Source organism: Myzus persicae, unplaced genomic scaffold, assembly GCF_001856785.1.
Source record: "Myzus persicae strain clone G006 unplaced genomic scaffold, MPER_G0061.0, whole genome shotgun sequence".
NCBI classification, from domain to species: Eukaryota; Metazoa; Arthropoda; class Insecta; order Hemiptera; family Aphididae; genus Myzus; species Myzus persicae.
In genome coordinates, this window is record NW_019104244.1 from 571,516 (window position 1) to 594,449 (window position 22,934).

Genomic DNA, 22,934 nt, shown 5'->3' on the forward strand with positions numbered 1-22,934 from the left:
TAAATCTATCATCTCACCAAATTGATTCTGCTAAACTCACATATTTTTTCATGTTCCACATGGACGTGGGTCAGTGGTATAGAAAACAAATAGAAAGCATCTTAGATAAATACAAATTTAAAGGATTCTATAATGAGTAGAGTGGCCTTAAAAATATGCCAATGTCCGTGGTAGTTTTTATCGTTGGTTGAATTTTGTATATGATTCAGTATAGCTTTAACATTTCAGAATTCGGACTTCATATTAAGCGTATCACAAAAAAAATTATGTCCAATACAGTAACACGAATTGACAGAAGTATAAGTAGCTGGTGAAAAACCGTTTTATTGGTAGACAATAACATTGAGTATAAATAAATTGTATTGTATATTATACTCAATAGTTGGTGGCAATAGTTATAAAGTCGACAGACCAGCCTCGGCGATCACTTAATGAAGATCGCCATCTATTGGCAACAGTTAGTGTAACCGCAGTGACCTCTAGTCCGTTACCTGTCATGTCCACTGGGCCGCGTGTTATAATTGTATAAAAAGAACAGTCAACGAGTTGTACCTATATGAGAGTGGACAGAAATTGTCTGAAATAGTTAGATGTCCGGTAAAATATTATCCAGTAAAATATACGTATTTGCCGTGTTTGATCACGAATACGTAGACACAAATACGTCATATTATAATAATGTAGCAATATATTATTATATTATATCGTTACCATTTATCAGGATTTAGTATGATTTGAATTAAATGTAAACCTAGTTTTCTTCTTATATTTTTAATAATTCATCTCTTATTCTTCATAGAGTATTATAAAAACTAATCATAATAGAATACATCTTTTAAATATCCATAGCATTTAGTAGGCCATATTTCCGTTTTTATCGAATGTTTATGTATGTGTGTACGTATAATTGTATGCAACTTGCATGTATGTATCTAAAACCATAATATATTGTTACATTTACAGTTATTCAATTTAAGATCACAACACATATGGAACACACCATTAGTAGTACCTACAATAGTACCCAAACTCCAAAATCAGCAAATTATTTTTATTTCAAATAAATTCTGATATGAGAATCTCTATATTTTTGTATGTTAACTTGTACATTTCAACATATAATTGGTTACGTGTCTATTTACCTATATAATATTATACTTAAATATTAATGTTGGTCACGGTATCAATACGGTCTGAGGGGCTGTCAAAAACGTTGCTTCTAAAATATAATACTATTTATTCAGAAATACTTTATATTATTAGAGGATATAGAGGTAAATTAATTATTTAAACCAATCACTACGAAACAAATTGATTTCAGAGTGCCTACTCAAAATACTTGATATCTAAAACTGATGACACAACTCGAGTGCTTGCCGAGTATCTGCTGTCAAAATATTTTAATGTTAACTTTATAAACAATAGATTCCATACGTACTTTAGGTTCCTACGAACTTGGTCTGTTACAGTGAGTTGTTACAAAAGTATTATGACTTATTCGGCGTGGAATAATCTGAACCTAACATACTATGTTGGAAAATTAATCGGTTTCTTTCCGTTTGCTGGAAACCACAAGAACTTATCTTTTTTGTATTCATTAGTTGTATGGATATCATTAGGTTTCACTAGTTTTTTAATGAATACTGAAATATCCAACAATTCTAGTAAAATACCACAAGCACAGAGATTATTAAAATGTGTAAATTATTTTATTAATTTCATCACGTATATAATAATATGTTAAATATTAAATTAAAATTGATGATTAACTACCATAGAATATCTAATTTCAGGTTATTTTATTCGAGACATACGTTAACTCAATCGTGTCGGCTATTAACGTAGCACTTTCGGCGTGTAGGAGTAAACAATTTTTTAAAATACTTGATTCATTTTATCAATTTGACAAATTTACACTACAAATGCAATGCCCGTCGAACCATAAGGCACAACAATTTTACTTAGTATTCGTCTTACTCGTTGGGACTTACCATGTATCTGTCATGACGTTTTTTTTACACAATAGTTTTTTCGTAATATTTATGTGGAGTTTGGTCTGTTTGTTGACAATGATAGCAGTATCACAATATATTATATGTATTAGAATGTTAAGTGACAGATACAAACTGGCCAACATTGTATTTGAAAACAGTAAGTACCTATTCAAATGTAATATTATTTAACGGTTTACCGAACACGGAGACCATCTAAAATATCCACTGACATTTTATCAGGAGAGCGTTACACTTATAATTTTATTAAGTCTGACCTGACCAACGATAATGACCATAATCATCATCTATGATGGATACAGTAATATATAGTCATAAACACACTACTCACAACGCTATTATAAGCTGCATTCAAATAAAATAAAATTTTGATTATAGTTGAAATAAATATAAATACCAGTTATCACTTTATAAGCACTGTAAACTCTGCATTATCCGTGGTCTTCCTTGGAACTATATATAGTACAAAGTGTTCATATGTACAATATAATATATATTTGTGAACAAATAAATGTAAATGTTATTTTTTTGAAGCCTAAGAAAATTGAGTACACTTACTTTCTTGACATACCAATTAATTTAATGTTTAAATAAAAATACAATGTGTACTTACTTATCAAATTTGTATTTAAATACTATTATTTAATATTACCTAATATAATTTTTAATGATATAAAAATAGAATTTTCGATTTAAGTTTTGGATTAACCCTGGCTTATCCATGGTCAGCGTCCGTCTCACCCTGTTCCGAAGATAATCGAGAGTTTACTATATAAGTACCTTAAATTAATCAAACGATACATAAATTGTCTGCACTATAAAATGCAAAACATTGAATCAATATAAAATTTAGATAGATATGTTTATTATATGTAAGTAACTAAAATAAACTAATTTAATAATTGCACACAATATGTTAGCTTGCACTTCAGACTAACAACGATACATTTTAACAGTATTTTAAATGTACACTGAATAAAAATGAATATCCTTTCTTAATTATGTAAGTTCAACAGTCTCTTTAAATTTGGTTTACAACAATAATAATTGAGAAAAAACGCTTAATTTTGGGTTATTTTTAGGTATTAGCCATCAAACTAAAACTGAAAAATGTTTGTATCCAACCGAAATACACAATTTATTTATCAAACTACGGAATTTGACAGAGGAAGTAAAAACATACTACGGTTTTCACGCATTATTTATTATTATCGAATCAGTTTTACTCATTGCTTCAAACGTAACAAAATTAGCATTTAACTACACGAACAATATTGACACATTATTCGCGTATAACAAATTGCTTTTAATTTTTTGTATTTTGAAGATGATATTTATATTTTTCATAGTTCGAGAAGCGCATAATACAATAAAAGAAGTAAGTTTTAAAATGTATTTATTATTTAGTTATTCATATTACACAATTATTAAATTATTTTAAATAAAATATAAAAAACTTAAATTTAAATTGTCATACAATTTGAAAAATGCAATCCCATTTTATACTAGTTATAAAAAAATCACCATTAGTCCAGATAATTGAAATATTTAAGATATATATTTTTTTTTAATGTAGTACCTAATTGTACAATCATTAAAGTTATTTTTCACAGTAAGCAAAAGTGATGTTTGGATTTATAGAAATACTAGAAAAAAAATATATTTAATTAATTTAATTAATTAGGTAAATAAAATAAAATTCTGGACAGGAGGCTTGTGGAAAGTGGCTATTCATCGATGGAAATTCTTAATATGAAATGGTGGGAGTTAGTCAATTAGTAGATCACGACACCACGTTCGTTTTAGTGGCCTTCTGGGGTCAAATATTTTAGATATGGACTAAAATGTATATAGTTATTAAGTTAAAATATTTTAAATTACCTTTAATAAATTGAAATTTTTAAAATAAAAAGTCATATATATTATATAATTTGTTATCAAATAAATTAAGTAATATAAAAGTCTAATTGTAATTTGAATAAATTTGAATGATTATATAAATAATCAAAGTTATGTTTATAAATAAAATTACTAAGGCTGGTACTTTGATGCATTCTGCATTATTTTACAAAGTTAACTATACAATGCACTAGTTTTATAACATAAATACGTTTCATGTATTTTTGAACCAAAATTAGAGGTTTATTATTTTTTTGTCAACTATCAAATTTAAGGTCATTTTAAATTTTTTTAGAGAATTGTGGGCCTTAATAACTTTTAACACTAAAATCCTGTTTTAAAATTGTATTTTAAAATGTTTTACTGAAGTTATAAGTTGTAAGTTTTTTAGAAAAACTACTGGAAAATTCCAATCAATACAAGATTTTCTTAAATTTTGGTATTATTAAAATCCATTCAAAATTTGAAAGAATTAATTTTTAGTAAACCTGTACCACTTATAATTTCTAAATCACAAAAAAAAGTTATTTTACATAAATTAGTTTATTTTTAAAAATTTAAAATTTAAACTTCAAAAGTTATGTATTATTGTGTAAGATGCATGCTTATTTAAACACATTAATTATTAAATCATAAAATTGACAATGAACTATAATTCGTGTTTTTGTTTCAATAATTCAACTTTAAAGTTTATCCCAAGCAAATCATTACAATTATTAATAGGTATCCTAAGATATAATAACACAATTTGTTTTTAAATTTTACAAATTGAATTACAAATTATATCTATGTAAAGTCTGCCCTAGGTTTATTATCCTTATATATTTTTTTAAGATTTTTATTTTCTATGTCCATCTGGATATCCATTTTTATAAAGAATATAAAATGTATTAAACATAGTGAAAGTTTATTAAATTCCTATTACTTCCATGGCATTCATATCAAACTTTTTTTAAATTGTATATGTAAAATGTATATCCCGGTATTGTTACTACATTTTAAAATGTATTATGGGAAATAATTTATGAATCTTATAATAAACTATTGGATGTCAATAATTAATAATTAAATGTTATAATATGTTTATTGTTATAGTCAAAAAAAACTGTTTTGATTGCCCATGATGTACTTCGTACCACAACAAACTCTTGGATTATCAAAGAAGTAAAATATTGATATTTAACTTAGTGGTCTAAATAGTCTAGTCTAATAGCAATTAAAATATTCTAATTTCTATGAAATATTATTCATTGTGCACAGTTTGAGGTGTTCATATTGAATTGTTGGAACAATCCGATTATATTTGATGTGTATGATTTTTTTGATTTGGACTACAAACTACTTCAATCAGTAAGTGTCCTCTCTAAATTTATTTTAAAATAACATAACACTATTAAACATATGAAACTAACTACAAAAGAAAGGGGGAAGTATATTGGTAACAATTCAGCTCTACTTTTTTTTTATTATTTCAGTTATAATAGCTGATGGGGAACTTTGTATTTAATTTAACAAATTTATAGCTATAAAATAATTTGCAACAATTTCGGAAATTTTTCTAAATTCTACGATTAAACAGTTTCAAAGCCCCAAAAAAATATTGTGACCATGTATTTTTGATATTTTTTTATTGATTTATGATCAACTTATAATGTACCTAATCATATTTATAAACTGGTCTTCCGATTGTAGTTAAGTACATACAAAATGTATTTACGCACTCTGCATTCAGTGGAAAAACCGGCTTTTAACCCCAGTCCTCGTGTATTTGTATGACATTTTATACCTTACGCTGTAAAAAATTATATTCCAAAGGTCTCAACTCAAAAAAATACCCCAGGACTAGATCAGCCTTAAAATTAAAAATAATAAAGAGCCTAATACTAGAAAATAATAATACTAAAAAAAATAATAATAATATAATAATAAATATAATAATAATAATAATATCTATAATACTAGAGCCTCTAGCCGCTGCCGACCAGCATAGAGAGTGGTGTTGTGCCATGTGAAACTTATGATTTTTTTATGAATCCTACTTAATGTGTAGTTGCATAATAAGTTTGTAAAATATATATCGGAATTTCAGATTTTGGGAATTGTTTTTAAATTTTATACCAGTTAGACTTATCCCCCCCCCCCCCCGAAAATCTCTTCTGGTTGCATCACTGAGAGTATATTTATATCTTAGAATATAAATTGTATAACCTTGGAACACCCGAATATATTCAACAACAAAAACCCGAAACCTTGCTTTTGAAGGTTTGGCATAGTGTAGCATGGTGTTTTGTATTGAACTTATTACTTTGCGACTTAAGTTTAAATACCTATTACATTTTTTTTAGTAATAATAATTCCTTTTTTTCAGATAATTGCATCCATTGTCACTTATCTTGTAGTTTTGGTTCAAATTCAATTGGCAATAACCAGTCAATAGTTTGAAGAAAAAGAATAGTAATAATTACGTAGTGTGATAGACTTAAAATTAATGTGTTATTATTATCATAGATTTAATTTTTCAAACAATTGCACTTTAGAAAATAGAAATATAATTATACAGCATCAGTATATTTATTGGTTTTAATTATTTCAAACCATACAATTATTTTCCTTCAAAAAAGGTAATTTTATAATTATTAATTAAAAATACATTCCTACCTATAGTATGCCTATACGCTACATACGTATAAAAAACTATTTTAATCATACTAGTAACTGGTTGCTGGTGACTCGAATTTTGAAATTGATCTGTCATTGTGTTAATTTTTAATTTGTAGGATTATACCTGCAATGTGATCGTACACATTTCGCTCGATAAAATTGTACCATTGTTATAATTAATAATAATGAATTATTAAGTATAGTCTACCTTATGCAGAAAGTTTTGAGATTTCTGGCACCACCTCCAAGTGCATGTATTATATACGAACATAAAATGGTCTAAGACAGTGGTTTTCAACCTTTTTTATTCTACATCCCTTGTACATTTTTAAAATTCTTACACTTTCCATCCTCTTTAAATTAAAATTTAGACTATCTTTTTTTTTATTTGAGTGATAAAAAATAACTGTATATAATATATAATTGTTATCGATGGGCGGCCATCTGAAATTAATTTATTGTTTTCAATTTTACAATTATTATGGTATATATATAGAAGTGGTACGGTGACAGATCTGTATCATAATATCTGTACAAAAATAAATGTGTGGTACGATTCTTATAAAAAAGGAGGGCTGTGAATTTTGAATGCAAAGTATAATTTACAGTAAAAATATAACCAACAGGCAAGGAATTTTTTTTAATAGTATAAATAGCTTATTATATTTTAGTAATAATAGTGTATAATATAAAATATTATTATGATAATGATTTGTTTTCCTTTTGGGTCGAAATAGGCGTCTTGTAATCCATCATTCCTATAAGTTAAACAGATAATGTATAATTACATATGTATGTACACACACAATAGTAAAATGCATAATTGTATTAAATTTTAAACAAATTTATTCGATTTATGATAAGCGATTGTGAATTGTGGTAGTAGGTACGGTTGAACGTTTGAAAATAATATGATAAATGATGAAATTGTTGCTATTGCTCATATGTTCATATAGTACACTTTGTGATTACGATTTGCAATTAATTATAAAGTTATCAACTATACTGATGACGTGAATATTGCAAACGCTAATCATTTAAAAATGATAAAAACTCATGCAAGGGTACGGAATAAGTATATCTTAGATAGTGTGCAAAGATTAGCTTTGTTATCATACCACTAATAAAAATAAATAATGTACAGATGAATCTATTAGAAACTTTGACTTTACAAAGTAAATTACACTAGATTATACATGTATACCTACATTTAAAAATATTATAGGTTCGTATACATTTAATACATTATATTAACCTATAGGTACAACGTATCTGTTATTGTTATTATTGAATAAGTAAAGTGGGTCACCAAAATTTTAATTTTCCACATCCTCCTCTAAGGAGAAAATCCTACATAAGCTCTTAAGTAACATGTACATGTACACCTGATATAAGCTACCAATAAAAATTTGAATAACACTTTAATATAACCTATAGCCCATATTCAAAAGGTACTGCAGTATTAATAATGTAAATGACGTATTCCCGTTGGGGTGGCGTATTTACAATAAGCAAATAAAAACGTTAAATAAACCAAAGCAATTTTTTACCACAAAATGTGCTGCAAACATTTCAAAAATGTAATAATACAAAGTAGGTAATGTATACGTAATATATATTCATAGATCTGAAATATTATAGTATAAGTTTTTTATAACATTTTTTTTACAAACTTGTGGTCTCGAAAAAATATACTTTCAGATCATCATTATTATTATATTATTGCAATACTAATATTTTATATTAAAACGAGTAAATGATATAATAATAATAATAATAATAATAATAACAACAAAAACATGAAAATAAACAACACATCACGATCACCGTGCCCGAATTGAAGCTCGCTCTTGACACGTCATCCCCACTCCGACACAACACCTGTTCTTTCGATGCGCGCGTGCAATATTCTTTAGGTTAGTGAAGTGTATCGTCGACGGCGTGTGTGCAGTATTTTACCGTGCACCGACCTCTACGCACGTCATCGGCAGCCGAAACTGCTAGTAGTATAAACACTGTAAACCGTGTGGCCGACGAATAACGGCCAGATACCGACGGCGCAGACATCCGATAATTTCGACAGCGGCCGTTATCGCACGTCCGGCCACATCCACACCGGAAGCACGCATTGATCTATATTATACGATAGACGCGTAAATCGCGGATCACACCATTGATCAGAGATTGTTTTCTCCGCTTGGCACATCACTTCCGTGGCCGTTGGCCATGTGCATGCCGGCCAGTGCTGAGGCTGTGAAGTGCCTAGTCGCAGTCTTCGCGGCTGCGTCAGTGGCGGGGGTTGCGGCCGTCACACGACACCCGGTGACGGTGGTCGTGTCTTTCGATGGTTTCCGGCCCGATTACATCCGGGCCAATGTGACGCCGCACATGGCCCGATTCCGGGACGCGTCAGCCGCGCCGCCGTACATGCGCAGCGCGTTCCCCACGAAGACGTTCGTCAACCACTTCACCATGGCCACCGGAATGTACTCCGAGAAACACGGCGTGTTCGACAATTACATGTTCGACAAGAACTACGAGATGATGCACTACACGTACGAGCAGTTCCACTACGACGATTCGGTGGTGCCCATCTGGGTAAGGTCCATCTGTCCACGCTGTGTATAATAATTATAATATTAATTGTTTGGACTGTGTATGTAGCAACCTTGGTTCTAGCAAAATCAATCTCGACAAAATCAGTCCCCGCCATCAGTCCCTTGTAGTTGAGCAATATACTGCAGCCGGACTTGGTTAACTCGAAGTTGAAGTGACCGACTAAAATGTTTGAGTTATTCAAAGATATCAAAATAATAGGAAATACTAGGGACCGGTAAAAGTTTGAAGTATAGAAGATTTTGAGTTAAAAAATGTAGAGTTAACCAAGTTCGACAGTATCTCGAAAAATAGGCCAAGACCAGCGTTTTTCAATCTGTGGTACGCGGAAGAAATATAGGCGGAGATTTGATCGAATTGTAGAGGGTTCTTTATAAAATAAAGCCGTTGGTGCTTTACCCCCTCGCTCCCTCCTCCTAATCATAATATTACTAATAACACGCATTGACTCCTAAATTACTGACTAAAAACTAAACGGAGTGAGGAAACAACGTTGTACGCGTTACCAGGGTATAATTCAATAATAATTTAAAAACATTGTTTTTCAATATTTTTACGTGTTAAAAATTAGCTGACAACTTTACAGCCTCAATATTTACATCAGAATTAGCAAGATTTGTATCCTTTTATAGGGAAAAACTTTATCTGTGTCTTAGCATCCTTATATTTTGATAGCACTGACCAATAATTTTTTTTTATGGCGTTCAAAATGTTTGGCACTACGCATATATATATTATATAAATAAATACAGAAAATATACATGTTTGAAGGGGGGCTAAAGCCCTTTAGCCCCCTGGATCCACGCCTGAGCTAGAGCAGATTTCTCGAACGATTCGCCATTGCTTTTCGACGATGCAGGTTGGATCCGACACTTCCGCGGTACCATGTATTATGTACTACAAGATCAGTAGGTAATAAATATAACTCCAGTCGAACCGTGTTCTAAGTGTTTGTCCGTACGAAAATCATATACTGCTTGAACTAATAAGACGTGTTGATTTACTAAGATTTGGCAAAGAGAACGATCGTACTGGCTTATGTTTATTGGATTAACAATAATATTGTGTTTTGTTTTGATATTTTATGCGGCAGTAGGTACAGTAGAAGTATCGGTCTGTGACGGGATTAAGATAATATGTATTAATGTTGGAATTGAAAAGCCTCGATAACTTCTGGCCTCTACTACAGTACTCCTTATAGCACGCCATAGTCATATTATACATAGATAACCATTTTTAGTTATTATGAAATGTAATGAAAATTAAGGGGGGTAACGGAAGAATATAATATCATTGTTTCTTTCTTACGTACAAAACAACTACACTTTATTATGATTGTCCATAATATACTATACCTACTTGTTAATAGTTGAAATATTTCGCTACTGCCGCTACTGCCCGGTTTGTATTATACTATTGAATGACACCTAACCCGAGGGCACATTATATTTTCACACCTCATATAGTGACATTTCAGTGAATGCTGAACGACTGAAATATACTGTTATTACACGAGCCCCTAACTGATTAAGTGAAATATCCATCTTATAAATCAGGTCAATGACTTCGGACCATCATCCACGATCATGCACATACAACGGCTTTGAATTTTGATGACGTCTGACGCGTACTATAACGAATAGTTGTCGGTTTTCGGAACAATTGTAGTTTCATCTAGTATTCGCGTCCAACTGGTTTTCAGTAATCGATATTCTTAACGATATATGTAACGGTTATTTGTGACGGCCAATCATCTTATGTGAACAGTTTAAATTATTCCATACGAATACATTATAAATTGTTTGTTGTCGGTTACAATTAGCTACTAAGAGTTACTAAATTTTAAAATAGGTCTAAAGTTGATTGGGCATAGCCGCGGAGCCAACTTCATGAACGAAACATTATTACCTCACCACCGCCGACGGTATAGATCACTTAAAATCGATACATCCCACTACGTGACTTTTCCACTTTTACCTTTCGATATTACTGGGGATACTTTTTAATTCATCCCACTGTGGCTCTGCGACTCAGGAGTTAAAATAAATGTGTAAAAGTATATCAAAATCAAAATGTACTAAAATCGTTGTCTTGTGGTTTTTTTTGTAACAATTAAACTCAATATAGTGGTCAGTGATAAATTTTACGAAAAACCCTTTCTGTGTTTTCATTGTTTTTTCATCTTTAATATGATCAATGACCATAATAATTGCTTGTCGCTTAATACATCATGAATTTAAGAAATTAATTTAGTACCATTCACTATGCCATAGTTGAAAATTTAGTACATATCCAAAATAAATATTTTGTACATTTGCCACAATAGCCTGAATTCGCGTTACATTAGATTTAAATTATATATTCCTATTTAAATATAGATTAGTTGAGTTGTACTATATGAGTTTTTTTAAAACGATTTTTTCATATATATGAATGTATTTCTTAATTTTCAATGAGATGGGTTATACCATATTTAGCATTTGTTAATATCAAATGATAAAAGTGAAAAATGTACGCTGTTTGCGATTAGATCCAATTTGCTTTCACTAACCTCCATCAATGTGAAAATCTATGTATTTTATTTGAATTAAAAATATCCACGAAGCCATGTAGTAGGACACCAAAACGTTGGATACACATAACTTTTAAAATGTATTTTTTTTTAATCTTATACTTATAGATAGTCGTCTCGATGTATATGCTTAACACAAATTGTAATAAGATCTTTAATAGAACACTTTGCATTTGTTGCATTAGTCTTAAACACGTACAACGTAGCAAATTGTTGTTCACTAGTTTCAATAGTATGCTGTTATTTTTGATATTTGAATGAATTTACCTATTATCAAACTCTTAGGTAAGAACATTATCTGTGTTTAAGCGTTAGTTTTTGTTTGGTATTTGAATTTTCGAGTGAGATAATATGATTATATTAATTTTTTAATATTTCGCATACTAATTTCTTGTTTCAAAAATTAAAATATGAAAAAAGTCACCCAGAAAATTTTCTACTTAAAAGTTTTATACTATATAAATTCAGTCTAACATTAAGACTTAACAGCGTACTATTGAAACTAGTGAATGACAGTTTGGTACGTCGTACGTTACGTTTGTAAGACGGAGACAACAAACACATGGGTAACGTCCTCTTAATTTTGATAATACGTATAAAATTAAAAGTCTAGGTATGTATTGCATACATTTAAATATCATAAAACATACAAATTATTTATATTTCTTATTTATAAAAAATTCAATAAGTAGTAATTTTGATGGACACTCGCCAAAAAGTTATACTGTGCAATATAATTAATGATTATAATAATAATTTTAGGTACATTTTTCCAAGTCACGTTAACATTATGTACGTGAACAAATTGAAAATTTGATTATTGAGTTTGTTAAAATTATATTACACACTTATAAGTAGGATTACGAACATTACAATGAGCGTTATCAATGTCGTAAACGCGAATAATTGAATTACACCTGTGAAAACGAATGACTGATAATCTTATATATTAATGACAATTACATAATTATAAATTAAATTGTATTCGCATAGCATGGAATGCAACGGTTAACGAGTGCAATATGTAAAAGTAAAAATGTAATAAATATATTTATGAATAATTATGTTTTGTGTAGTGTTGAATCATAATGTTCTCACGTGGTACCCAAGTAGGTATAACATATTGATGATAAACTTATTACGACACAATTATATAATATAAATTACAATTATGTAAAATAATATTAATATAGGTGTTACATATACATGATACATATATAAAATAGGAAATAATCTACAAGTAAGTCATGTTTTTGTACACATTTACTGATAAATAGTTTATAATTTAATATTTTAATCATATTAGTACCTATTTTAACATCCACTAACTTAAATCTAAAACGAAAATAGTATAATACCTATCTTCACTAACGACAGGCGTTCGCTTTTACTCTCTAAATTTGTACATACATTAATATTTTTTAGCTTTTATCGGTTGCTCTGAACCCTTTTCTCTAATAATATTTCAAGTAAATTCTTTCAATGAACGAGATCTTAAACCTTTTTATCAAATAAGTTCCATTATAAAAATTATAATATCATGAACTGCCCTGCTAATCTTGTAATGACTGCAAGTAATAAATGTGTATTTGCTAACTATTATTAGCAGTCTTTGAATTTAGTGTATTTAAATCGTAATTCAATTTTTTTTTCTATTTTAGTTATTAGTATATTCAGAATTTAATTTGTATACATTATCATATTATTGTAATAGTTGATATAATTAAAATAAATAAATAAACTATATTATAGTAACTTACACGTTCTTATTTGTTGATACATACTCGGTGCTCGTAAATCGAACTCATCGTCATGAACTCATAATGTTAATAGACGATAAGAATCATTTAAATAATAGGCCAAAGTAATAATAGGTCAAATAAGGTTTAGTTGGGTAATTTGTAAAAGAAACCCAACGCATTACAATATTCATTATTTAATATCCCGATGTTAATAAACCTTTAAATGTATAATTGTATAATAATCAATCCTAGGTAAATTGTGTAGAGGTTATATATTATAATTTTTCAGAGAACGTAAAATAACTAAATAAGTACTGATAAAAACCACAAAAAACATGAACTGACAGTATACACATAATTATACAATATACCTAGTCCATACTAACATATACACCACACTGTCATTTTTAGAATGTGTATGACTGATCATTTCTATAAAATTCAGAATAAATATAATACTGGATTATATCAAGGTAACATGACATGATATACGGGACAAGTGTACAAGTGTAAAAGTGTAGAACAACCAGTTTTTGTAGTTTGTTCAGTATCTACCAGCATTATTTTTGTTTAATAATTAACAAGCCATTTTTCAAACCAATGTAGCTTACCGAGGTTTGTTATTTTAAATCGAACTTTATTTAAAAAAATATGAGTCTAGTACTTTAAGTTTAAACTAATATTATCATTAACAAGACTATAGAGGATGCTACACTAGGATAAACGTAGGTACTATGCCCGTATTTTCATCACGATGTTAAAACGATTGAAAAAATTGTAAATTTAGTTATCTTCTGTTTGTTTATGATAGATTTGTATATATTTTTTATCCTACATCACTTTATTATTAATCCTGCAGTCAATCGTTATGTCATACAAGTAAAAATTTAACATTGCTTAACAATCGCACTGAAAAGAAATATCAAGTTTTTAAAACATTATACTTAGCTTACAATGGTTAAGTCATTTTGAAAATTATTTACCTACTTATATTACCTTCTATCATAGAGTATATTTTACTCCTTTCAGAAACATTTTTCCGATGAACAATAATAGTAATCAAAACAAACCCAAACAAAAAAATAATGATTGTAAAACATAACATAATAAAATAATATCATTTTAATTTAATTTCAAATTTAAATTAAGTGTATGGACTACATACATTAACATTATACCATTAAATATCGATATTACTATAATATCCCCATCACCTATACTAATCAACAAACTTTCATTACTTTATTTATTGCCGACTTGCACGCTCTTAATAATATTTTCCAATGAATTTTTATTCAAAAATTCCAAGGTTGACTGAATATTTGTACAACAGTATTATCTTACGTTATGTATACAATGATATAGTTGAAACCTTTTATAATATTACTATAAAAACAGCGATACCCATGTCCATAATTTTTATCACCTATTGAAAAGTGAGACTAAACATTTCCAGTTGAAAAAGAGAACATTTTCTAAAAATGTTTAAGAATTAACGATTAACTTAATGATAACTTAATTATTCCACTTTTATTTATTATTAATATTATTAATAGAAAAATAACATTTGTATACTACTATTTGTATAAACATATTTTGTTTTTAACTTTTATGGTGTAATTATAATGATAGTGGTCAATACCCGAAGGATGTCGATTTTATAACTAAAACTGCTGTATCCCACCCTATTGATTTTTTGGTTCTGTGGTTTAATATTTAATAATGAAGCTGTCGGCAGCCGCCCACCAAGGCATCTCGACTAGTTTGACGGATCCCTCCCCCATTTGTAAATCCTTGCTCTGCGACTGATCCTGATGTTGTTAGTATGGTCTTATGAGATAAAATAATTTCAGATTCAAAACGAAATCAATGGAGATGGACGATTTAGCGGTGTGATGATGTGGCCAGGATCCGAATTCGCGTATCAAAACAAATATCCTACCTATATTCAAAAATACAACCGGTAATAATATACATTATAATTGTAATGATAAGCAATGAGTCTAATCTTTTTACATTTTATTATTTACTTTTTAACTTTATAAACCGTTTTAAACTAAATATAAAGCCAACAAATTTGAAACACAACTCTACTTTTTACTATCTAAATATTTTTAAAAACATAAATGAGCAAGTTCAACATTGTATTTTACAATTATTATTTGAAAATAATATTTATTGTAACAATAATATTGATCTTCTTTAGATTTTCTTATAAATCGTATAAAATTGTTTGACCAAAATAATTATTTATTTATATATATCCAGTTCATTGCCTTGGTCTGATCGTATAGACATCATCATGTCATGGATTAAAGACAAAAATAAACCAGCCAATTTAGTGTATGCGTATTTTGATGAACCAGATCATATTGCTCATTTAAAAGGAATCTACTCACAAGAGACAACAAATCAAATAGTGAGAGCAGATGTCACACTAAAGTATTTATGATTTATAAATAAATTGAAAATAAATTATACGTTTGTTTTTTTAGATGTATACATGTCACTATGAACAATGTAATTACAAAAAATATTTTTAATTTTTTCAAATCATTTTTTTTTTTTAAATATCAAGTTATATTTCATTAAGTTTATAATAATCTGTTTCATATTTGCTAACACTGTTAACATTCAAAAAATCATAATTTTAGGTATATACTTGACCAAATAAGTCAGGAAAAACTAGAAAACAAAATAAATCTCATTATTCTCAGCGATCACGGGATGGATACTATCACGTATGAACGAATGATACATTTAGATAATTATGTGTCCAATGATACTTACAAAATCATTAAGTCAGGTCCTAATGCGTTCATACATCCAAATCCAAGTGAGTTATTTAATACAACCGTCACGTCATATAAGGAGCTACTTGAGTGATACTAGTACACTTAGAACACTTATATTGTTGCTATTATTTTCAGATAAATTCGACGAAATTTATAAAAATCTTTCAATAGTAGCCAATACTTCTAAGATATTTGGTGTATATAAAAAAGATGAATTACCTGACCGTTGGCATATGAAAAATAATTCAAGATTGACAGATATTATATATTTGTTGGCTAAACCTGAATATGCATTTTGGGATATATATTATGAATATATTTTGAACGGAACAAGTTAGTACCTAACCTATACATCAATAAAATTAAGTAAACGCAATGATAAACTATCAAAGAACGTTTTTTAAAGTGAATTAGTATGGTCCAAACATTTTAGAGACAATTTTAGTACCTAAAACACTTTTATACCCACCACATGCGACAATAAATAAGTCACTGTTATTGTAATTTTTTTCCTAGCTACAAATAATACATAATATACTGTGGTCTTAACTAACATTTGAAAGGAAACATCATAAGAACAGTGCGTATTTATAAATTCTAAATATTATCTGTTGACTGTATTCATATGCAATACACATATCATTTTTTATCTTTGTTACAAGATTTCAACTACAATTTTTATTAGTCTAAAAATAAATTTATAGCTAAAAAAAATATATATATAATTATTAATATAAATTATGTCCTATAATGCAATATTATATGTATAGTAACATGTTTGGAAAAATGTTCAATGTTTGGAGTAGGTATGGAAAAATTAACATAATATTGCACGAATTTGAGCCAATGTTCTCTTCGGCTTGGTGTGATTAACCAAGATTGTTTGGGATTTTGTAGGTTTCAGCATATTTGGGGCAGTCGAACACTATAATTTGGTTAGTATTTCATCGCAAGTATCATAATTTTGATTTTTTGCTGACGAGATAGGAGTGCAGAATTGAGTGGGAGTGGCTAATTCTCGCTCGAGAGATGATTTCTTATAAATATTTTAATACACTACATTAAATTGCATTAGTAATATATTGTATAGGTACGTACGCCAATATTTTAACAGAGATTTTCGAGTGGAATTTATCAATACATATTAATTGTCTAACCAATATCTTTGCGATAAACCCTGCCCCACGGTACTAAAACAATACCCGTACCGTTACTTGTTCGTTTATAACAATCATATACTAAGTATGTACGGTTGTACTAAGCTCAAGACATGCGATGAGCGTTGATCGTTGTCCATGTTTCAGCCAAGGAGAAGTTCAAAGTAGGGGCTCACGGATACGACAACGAAGAACCGCACATGCGAGCCCTTTTCATGGCTTCCGGACCGGCGTTCAAGAAGAACTACACGGCAGTGCAGTTCGACAACGTGGACCTTTACCCGCTGATCAGCCGGATCGCTGGCCTAACCGAGCCGAGCCGACGGATTGACGGGACAATGAAAGGCGTCGAACAGTTGCTGTCACCCCAGCCCGTCGGCGCCGCCCCCACGTCCACGCCGCCCGTTTTAGGTATATTGTCAGCTTTGTTACTTCACGCGATCGCGCGGAGTCTGTGAACCCTAAATCCACCACCCGAATACCTCTTTCCCGTTTATCTGTGATCGGACCCGAAATTCTTTGATAACGATGTTACATTTGGACGTGCCCCGATTTTCGGGTGGAGATTGTAGGGTGGTTGTCTCGTCTCGTCAGAGACCCTTTTTCGGGTCCCGTAAACTATATTATACGTAGGTATACGACTATTTTGGTATCTGCAGTTGGATTCGTTCTCCTTCTCAATAACTATATTATATTAATTTATTATCAAATAACTATATTTTGATTCGATTAATTGGCCAAACGTACTCACGTTGTATTATGGCATACGATTTACATATTATGACGTATTACAAAAATATTCAACAAACTCGTCTTATCGCTATCGTGTTTCGTGTACGATTTTCATTATTCAAACAATATCGCAATACCTTAAAGGTATTACTCGTACGTGTCGATTTGCCTTATTTTAAATTCGTGTAAGTATATCGTTTAGTCGAAGTACTTATATTATAATAATTAAGTAGGTGCAATAATATGTAAGTTTATTAGTTATGTCATTTTTTTTTTTTGCAATCAGTAAATTTATTAGTCCATTATATTATTATAAAATATTAGTTATAATTATTTAAGATTTGCAAAACGAAATCTCTCAATCATATTTGTATTTTTATTTACTAAAGTTGTGTACCTAATTAAACAATGTGTTTTAGTGAGTCAACTCCAAGGTTTTTTAATGTAAAAACAAAAACAGTGTATATATTTTTAATACAATTAAAATACATAAAATAATAAACCTGTCTGCATTATATTCGTCATTTTTCATAATATAAACTTTTATTTATGCAACTATGTTCCGCCAAAATTACGTACAATGTATTATGTAAATGTAATTTTTATTGTATACATAACTAGGTACAAATTTAGTATCATTATATTTCATGAAAATATCAATAAACTACTAGTTTAATATTTGAGTTAGGACATGGGTGATTTAATGTATTTTATACCTACCCAATTTGTTCTAATTTTAAAGAACAGATAAATATTTTTAATACTTTACTTTAAAATCGTTATTTTATTAAATCAATTTAAAACAGTGTATTTCTTCATGTCTTTTAAAATATATAAATTATTTAATGCACCTATGATATTTATTAAATTACTTGAACATTTTTTTAAAATTTTATCGTTATCAAAAACCGACATTTTTTTGTTAGAGAAAAAAATGATTTCAAACATAGCTTCGACATAGGTACTACATTTCAATCAAAATCTTTACGTGGAATGCAAAGACTCAACCGTCTTCAAATTAAAAGATTAAAATTTCATTTAAAAATTCACCAGGAGATTTAAAACTTGAAAAATTTCATTGAAACTTATTTCTAGTGACACCCGTGGAGGGTGGAACAAAACGAGTTAAGTATCTAAATCAAAATTAATATTTTCCATATTAAAACCATAATATTATTTTTATGGAATACGTTTGATGTATAGTTATTATGCAAAACATTAATAACATATAATAATACATTTGTAAATACGACATAAATAAATATAATTTATTTTAACTTCTATCTACCTACTTAAAATGGCATTTGAATTTTGATGGTTGTACATACATGATTATTCTATAAGTTCAAGTTTTTTTTTTAATACAATATTAAATAAATCCGCACAAAGTTGGCCATAAAATATGAATATAAATGAGTTTGATTTACAAGATTTAGGAAACAATTAAAAACAAATCAGACAAAGCTTGTAGCGCATTCACCACAAGATAGAATGCTGCGGTTTGTTATCACTTATCATTATACATTTGAAAGCTGCCATAAATTATTGAGTTCAAAAATCAATTCTGCATGGAGTTTTGTTATAATACAGAACTTGCTAAGACTTTGTGAAATATGTTGTTTCCTCTATAGTGGAAATTTAAAAATCATTTCTTTCAAATACTACTTAAAGTAGCATTCAACTCCAGTTACGTCTAAATGCCTCAATGTTCATTGTATATACGGTACTCCGACGACAAGTTTAAGAGTCATGTCCAGTTTTACTGTAGAGCCTTAGATTGTATACAATTGACGCGCCTACCTTCGAGTCATTGGTACACAAGAAGAGTCTTATACATAAAATGTAGAAAAATATTCAAAATAACTAATAATGTAAAGTACAAAATAACTTATACAATATATTATGTACATAATTATCACTAGCTATATATATATATATTTTTTTTATACATTCACACTGTACACTGTACACGATAGAACGAATATTAAAAAAACGCAGTCCAAAAAATAACCAATTTTAAAACCAACCATGCAATTTTCATTTTATGTTAATACACAATTTCCACCCTAAAATTCATAAATCTACAATAAAAACTAAATTTAAAGAACTACATTCAACTATGATCGAAATTAACGAATAAACGCATCTGTAGACCGTTGGACAAGGTTACAAGAATAGTTATGACACTTACTCTCGTCAACGGCGTTAAATGAGTTAAATATAAATGTCTGATTACGAATGTGTGCGTGAATTGTATATAAATTATCAAGAAACAATATACTTATCATTATAATTTATAAGCTCAAGTATTTCTTGCAGCTTGTTTCATTAGTTCGGTTATTGATGTTAGGGGAATAACAATAAGATAAAACACAATATATCGTATGACATACCTAATAAAAAAATAGGGAAATTCGCTCAGCTGTATAGTAGGTGTTGTAATGTTGTCACTATTAGGTATCGAGGGTTACTCAACATTAAATATACTCAATATACAGTTATAACTTATAAGTATTAAGGATATGTTAAATTTGAATTCAATGAAAAATAAATATTGTTGTAAATGAAAAACAATCGTGAGCGGGTCACAGCGGGGTCATATATATTTATTTTAATTGTTATCTATAATGACATTTTTTATTAGTAATGCGGCAGGTTGAATTAATTTTTTTCAAAAACAAATTGCATACCTATATTATAATATAACAATAATAATTACAATAATTGTATTTCATATAATATTACTAGCTGTTATTAACTATTTAGGTAAGGCCCGCAGGTGGCCCACACGATGTGCTTTTCCGCAGACCTCAATTTGCGGCCATTACGAAAGGTTTATAGCCAACACCAACAAATTGATGTACCGAAAGAACCACTACGTGGTATTTACAAGGTACCCGTCATAGGCAATGGCAGTAATTGCATCACTAAGTCTTGATGATAAGAATACTACTGGGTACTAAGTTCACTGAAATATAGGTTCTAGCTAGCTAGTTTTTAGCCATTTCACTCCAATGCACATGGAAAACGTTTTTTTATGTTATCGACCATATTGTACATAGCTATACGTGCTGATGGTTAGCGATAAAGATGTTCAGACCCCATTTTTTATAACCTTTCATCGTCATCATCGCCGACTAAAATTATTTAAATTTTTTTGATTTTTAATAATTTTGATTTCAGTAAATAATATAAGAACATTGGTTGGGGGGGGGGAATAATTTCAACAAAAAATAAAGTGATAGGTAAATACGTTGACTTAAAATATTTCTTTATTTAAAAAATACTTTTATATTGCTACATAAGATTTGGGGTAGAAGCAGTTGACAGCTATTGTCATCTATATTGTCCTTAACAGTATGAATATTGGGCATAATTGGCTTTCTGAATTTGCCAATATTTTAAGATTTGTTGGATATTTTTTAATTTTATATCGTGTTTATAAATTCAAATAGTGTAATACAATAGTATTCAATGTCCATAATGGTCTCTCTGCAGTATTACACTAATTTAATGGTTTAAAAGTGTTTGATTTTATCAATAACAAACGAAACAAATTTTTTATTCTTCACAATATATTAGGTTAAAACATAGAATTATAGTCTAAAAATAATATAGACATATGAACATAGATAGACGCAGTCATACAGATAATAATATATATTTTATAAAATAACTTAATCACTAAAATTACACTTGACAAACATATTATAACCTTGTTATACAAGTAAACAATTTATACAATTGACTCAATTGAGACATTGAGTGGTATCCAGAACAATTATCGTAGATACTCATTGACAAGGAACTGCATTAAAATATGACTCTATACATGAACTGTATCAAATTCACTTGATTAGAATACCTTTTTATTAGAGTTTTCCATACTATGTACTGTATATATAAAATAAGTAACATTAAATGTGACAACAGTACCTATATGAGTCTTATTTGGTGTAAAGTAGTCCAAAGGGTTATATATACCCGCTTTTTCTTTATCAAACCAATTTAATGTCAAAATTATATCAACTTACAAAATATAATATGTTATGATGTTACAGGTAAGCAGAAGATTTCGGAGAAACGACAAAGGGGTTAGGCACCTTGTCAATTACAATGTACATTTTTTGTATTGAGTTTGAACCATAAACCGTGAGAAAACTACTCGTACGTGTACCTAACTTATTATAAGGATGTACATAATAAGCAACGTTAGACACTGCTCTAGAAGAGGAGAAACAACTTTTTTTTAAACTTTGTTGACTATTTTATTTTTTGTCAAGATTGCGTATTTGTGTGTAATTGTGTGTAATACAATACTTACCAACCTCGTTATTGAATTCATAAAAACAACTAAGGATACAAATTAGCCATTAGGTAACGAGTAACAATTATGTTCAATTTACAATTTTTATAATATAAATTTACTTTATTTTATTATTATAAAATATATTCAATGTGTTTCAAAAAATAAAATGTGTGTAGTGTGTTAGTATGTTACAAAAAAAAAAACATACTTTAGCTGAATCTTATACAAGGTGTAATAGGAAAGTTTGGCTTAGATAAATGTTTTTAGAATCAAAAGTTTTCTGAAAACCAGATATTAATTTTATATTATACGTGAAACACACGAGTCAATCAATTATACATATAAAAAAATAACATTGATTAGAAAAATAGCTATTTCATTTGTCAGGTATTTTACATTTACACCCTATAGACTAAATAGTAACTATATTATAAATTTA

The 22,934-nt window shown here is 28.9% G+C and overlaps 2 protein-coding genes and 1 long non-coding RNA gene across 4 annotated transcripts; 2 read left to right on the plus strand and 1 right to left on the minus strand.

The window, feature by feature from the left end:
* The first annotated feature begins 1,816 nt into the window (after positions 1-1,816).
* On the plus strand, positions 1,817-6,463 carry LOC111040424. Its single transcript, XM_022324348.1, has 5 exons — positions 1,817-2,151; positions 3,095-3,390; positions 5,007-5,075; positions 5,172-5,261; positions 6,280-6,463. The coding sequence occupies exons 1-5, from the start codon at positions 1,923-1,925 to the stop codon at positions 6,346-6,348; spliced, it is 753 nt and encodes a 250-aa protein (XP_022180040.1). The 5' UTR covers positions 1,817-1,922; the 3' UTR covers positions 6,349-6,463.
* Positions 6,464-8,485: 2,022 nt separating this feature from the next.
* On the plus strand, positions 8,486-22,578 carry LOC111040406 (ectonucleotide pyrophosphatase/phosphodiesterase family member 5-like). Of its 2 annotated transcripts, XM_022324329.1 has the most exons (7): positions 8,486-9,170; positions 15,356-15,465; positions 15,771-15,944; positions 16,157-16,338; positions 16,433-16,630; positions 17,602-17,865; positions 22,248-22,578. In XM_022324329.1, the coding sequence occupies exons 1-7, from the start codon at positions 8,799-8,801 to the stop codon at positions 22,283-22,285; spliced, it is 1,338 nt and encodes a 445-aa protein (XP_022180021.1). In that variant the 5' UTR covers positions 8,486-8,798; the 3' UTR covers positions 22,286-22,578. The 2 variants fall into 2 exon arrangements, with proteins under 2 accessions (XP_022180021.1, XP_022180020.1); XM_022324328.1 differs by lacking the exon at positions 22,248-22,578 and having other exon boundaries at positions 17,602-18,876.
* On the minus strand, positions 9,062-15,349 carry LOC111040408. The gene is made up of 2 exons (XR_002605196.1): positions 9,950-15,349; positions 9,062-9,190 (listed from the first exon to the last, which is right to left on the minus strand). It is a non-coding gene; the product is annotated as an uncharacterized LOC111040408 (long non-coding RNA).
* Positions 22,579-22,934: the final 356 nt, after the last annotated feature.

What these genes read in the sequence shown, in the direction of transcription:
- LOC111040424 (XM_022324348.1), top strand. Translation starts at nt 1,923, where the DNA reads ATGCAATGCCCGTCGAACCATAAGGCACAACAATTTTACTTAGTATTC. An exon ending in CAACATTGTATTTGAAAACA is followed by an intron (nt 2,152 to 3,094) that starts GTAAGTACCTAT and finishes GGTTATTTTTAG; the next exon opens with GTATTAGCCATCAAACTAAA. An exon ending in ACTCTTGGATTATCAAAGAA is followed by an intron (nt 5,076 to 5,171) that starts GTAAAATATTGA and finishes CATTGTGCACAG; the next exon opens with TTTGAGGTGTTCATATTGAA.
- LOC111040406 (XM_022324328.1), top strand. Translation starts at nt 8,799, where the DNA reads ATGTGCATGCCGGCCAGTGCTGAGGCTGTGAAGTGCCTAGTCGCAGTC. An exon ending in AGAGCAGATGTCACACTAAA is followed by an intron (nt 15,945 to 16,156) that starts GTATTTATGATT and finishes TCATAATTTTAG; the next exon opens with GTATATACTTGACCAAATAA. An exon ending in ATATATTTTGAACGGAACAA is followed by an intron (nt 16,631 to 17,601) that starts GTTAGTACCTAA and finishes TCCATGTTTCAG; the next exon opens with CCAAGGAGAAGTTCAAAGTA.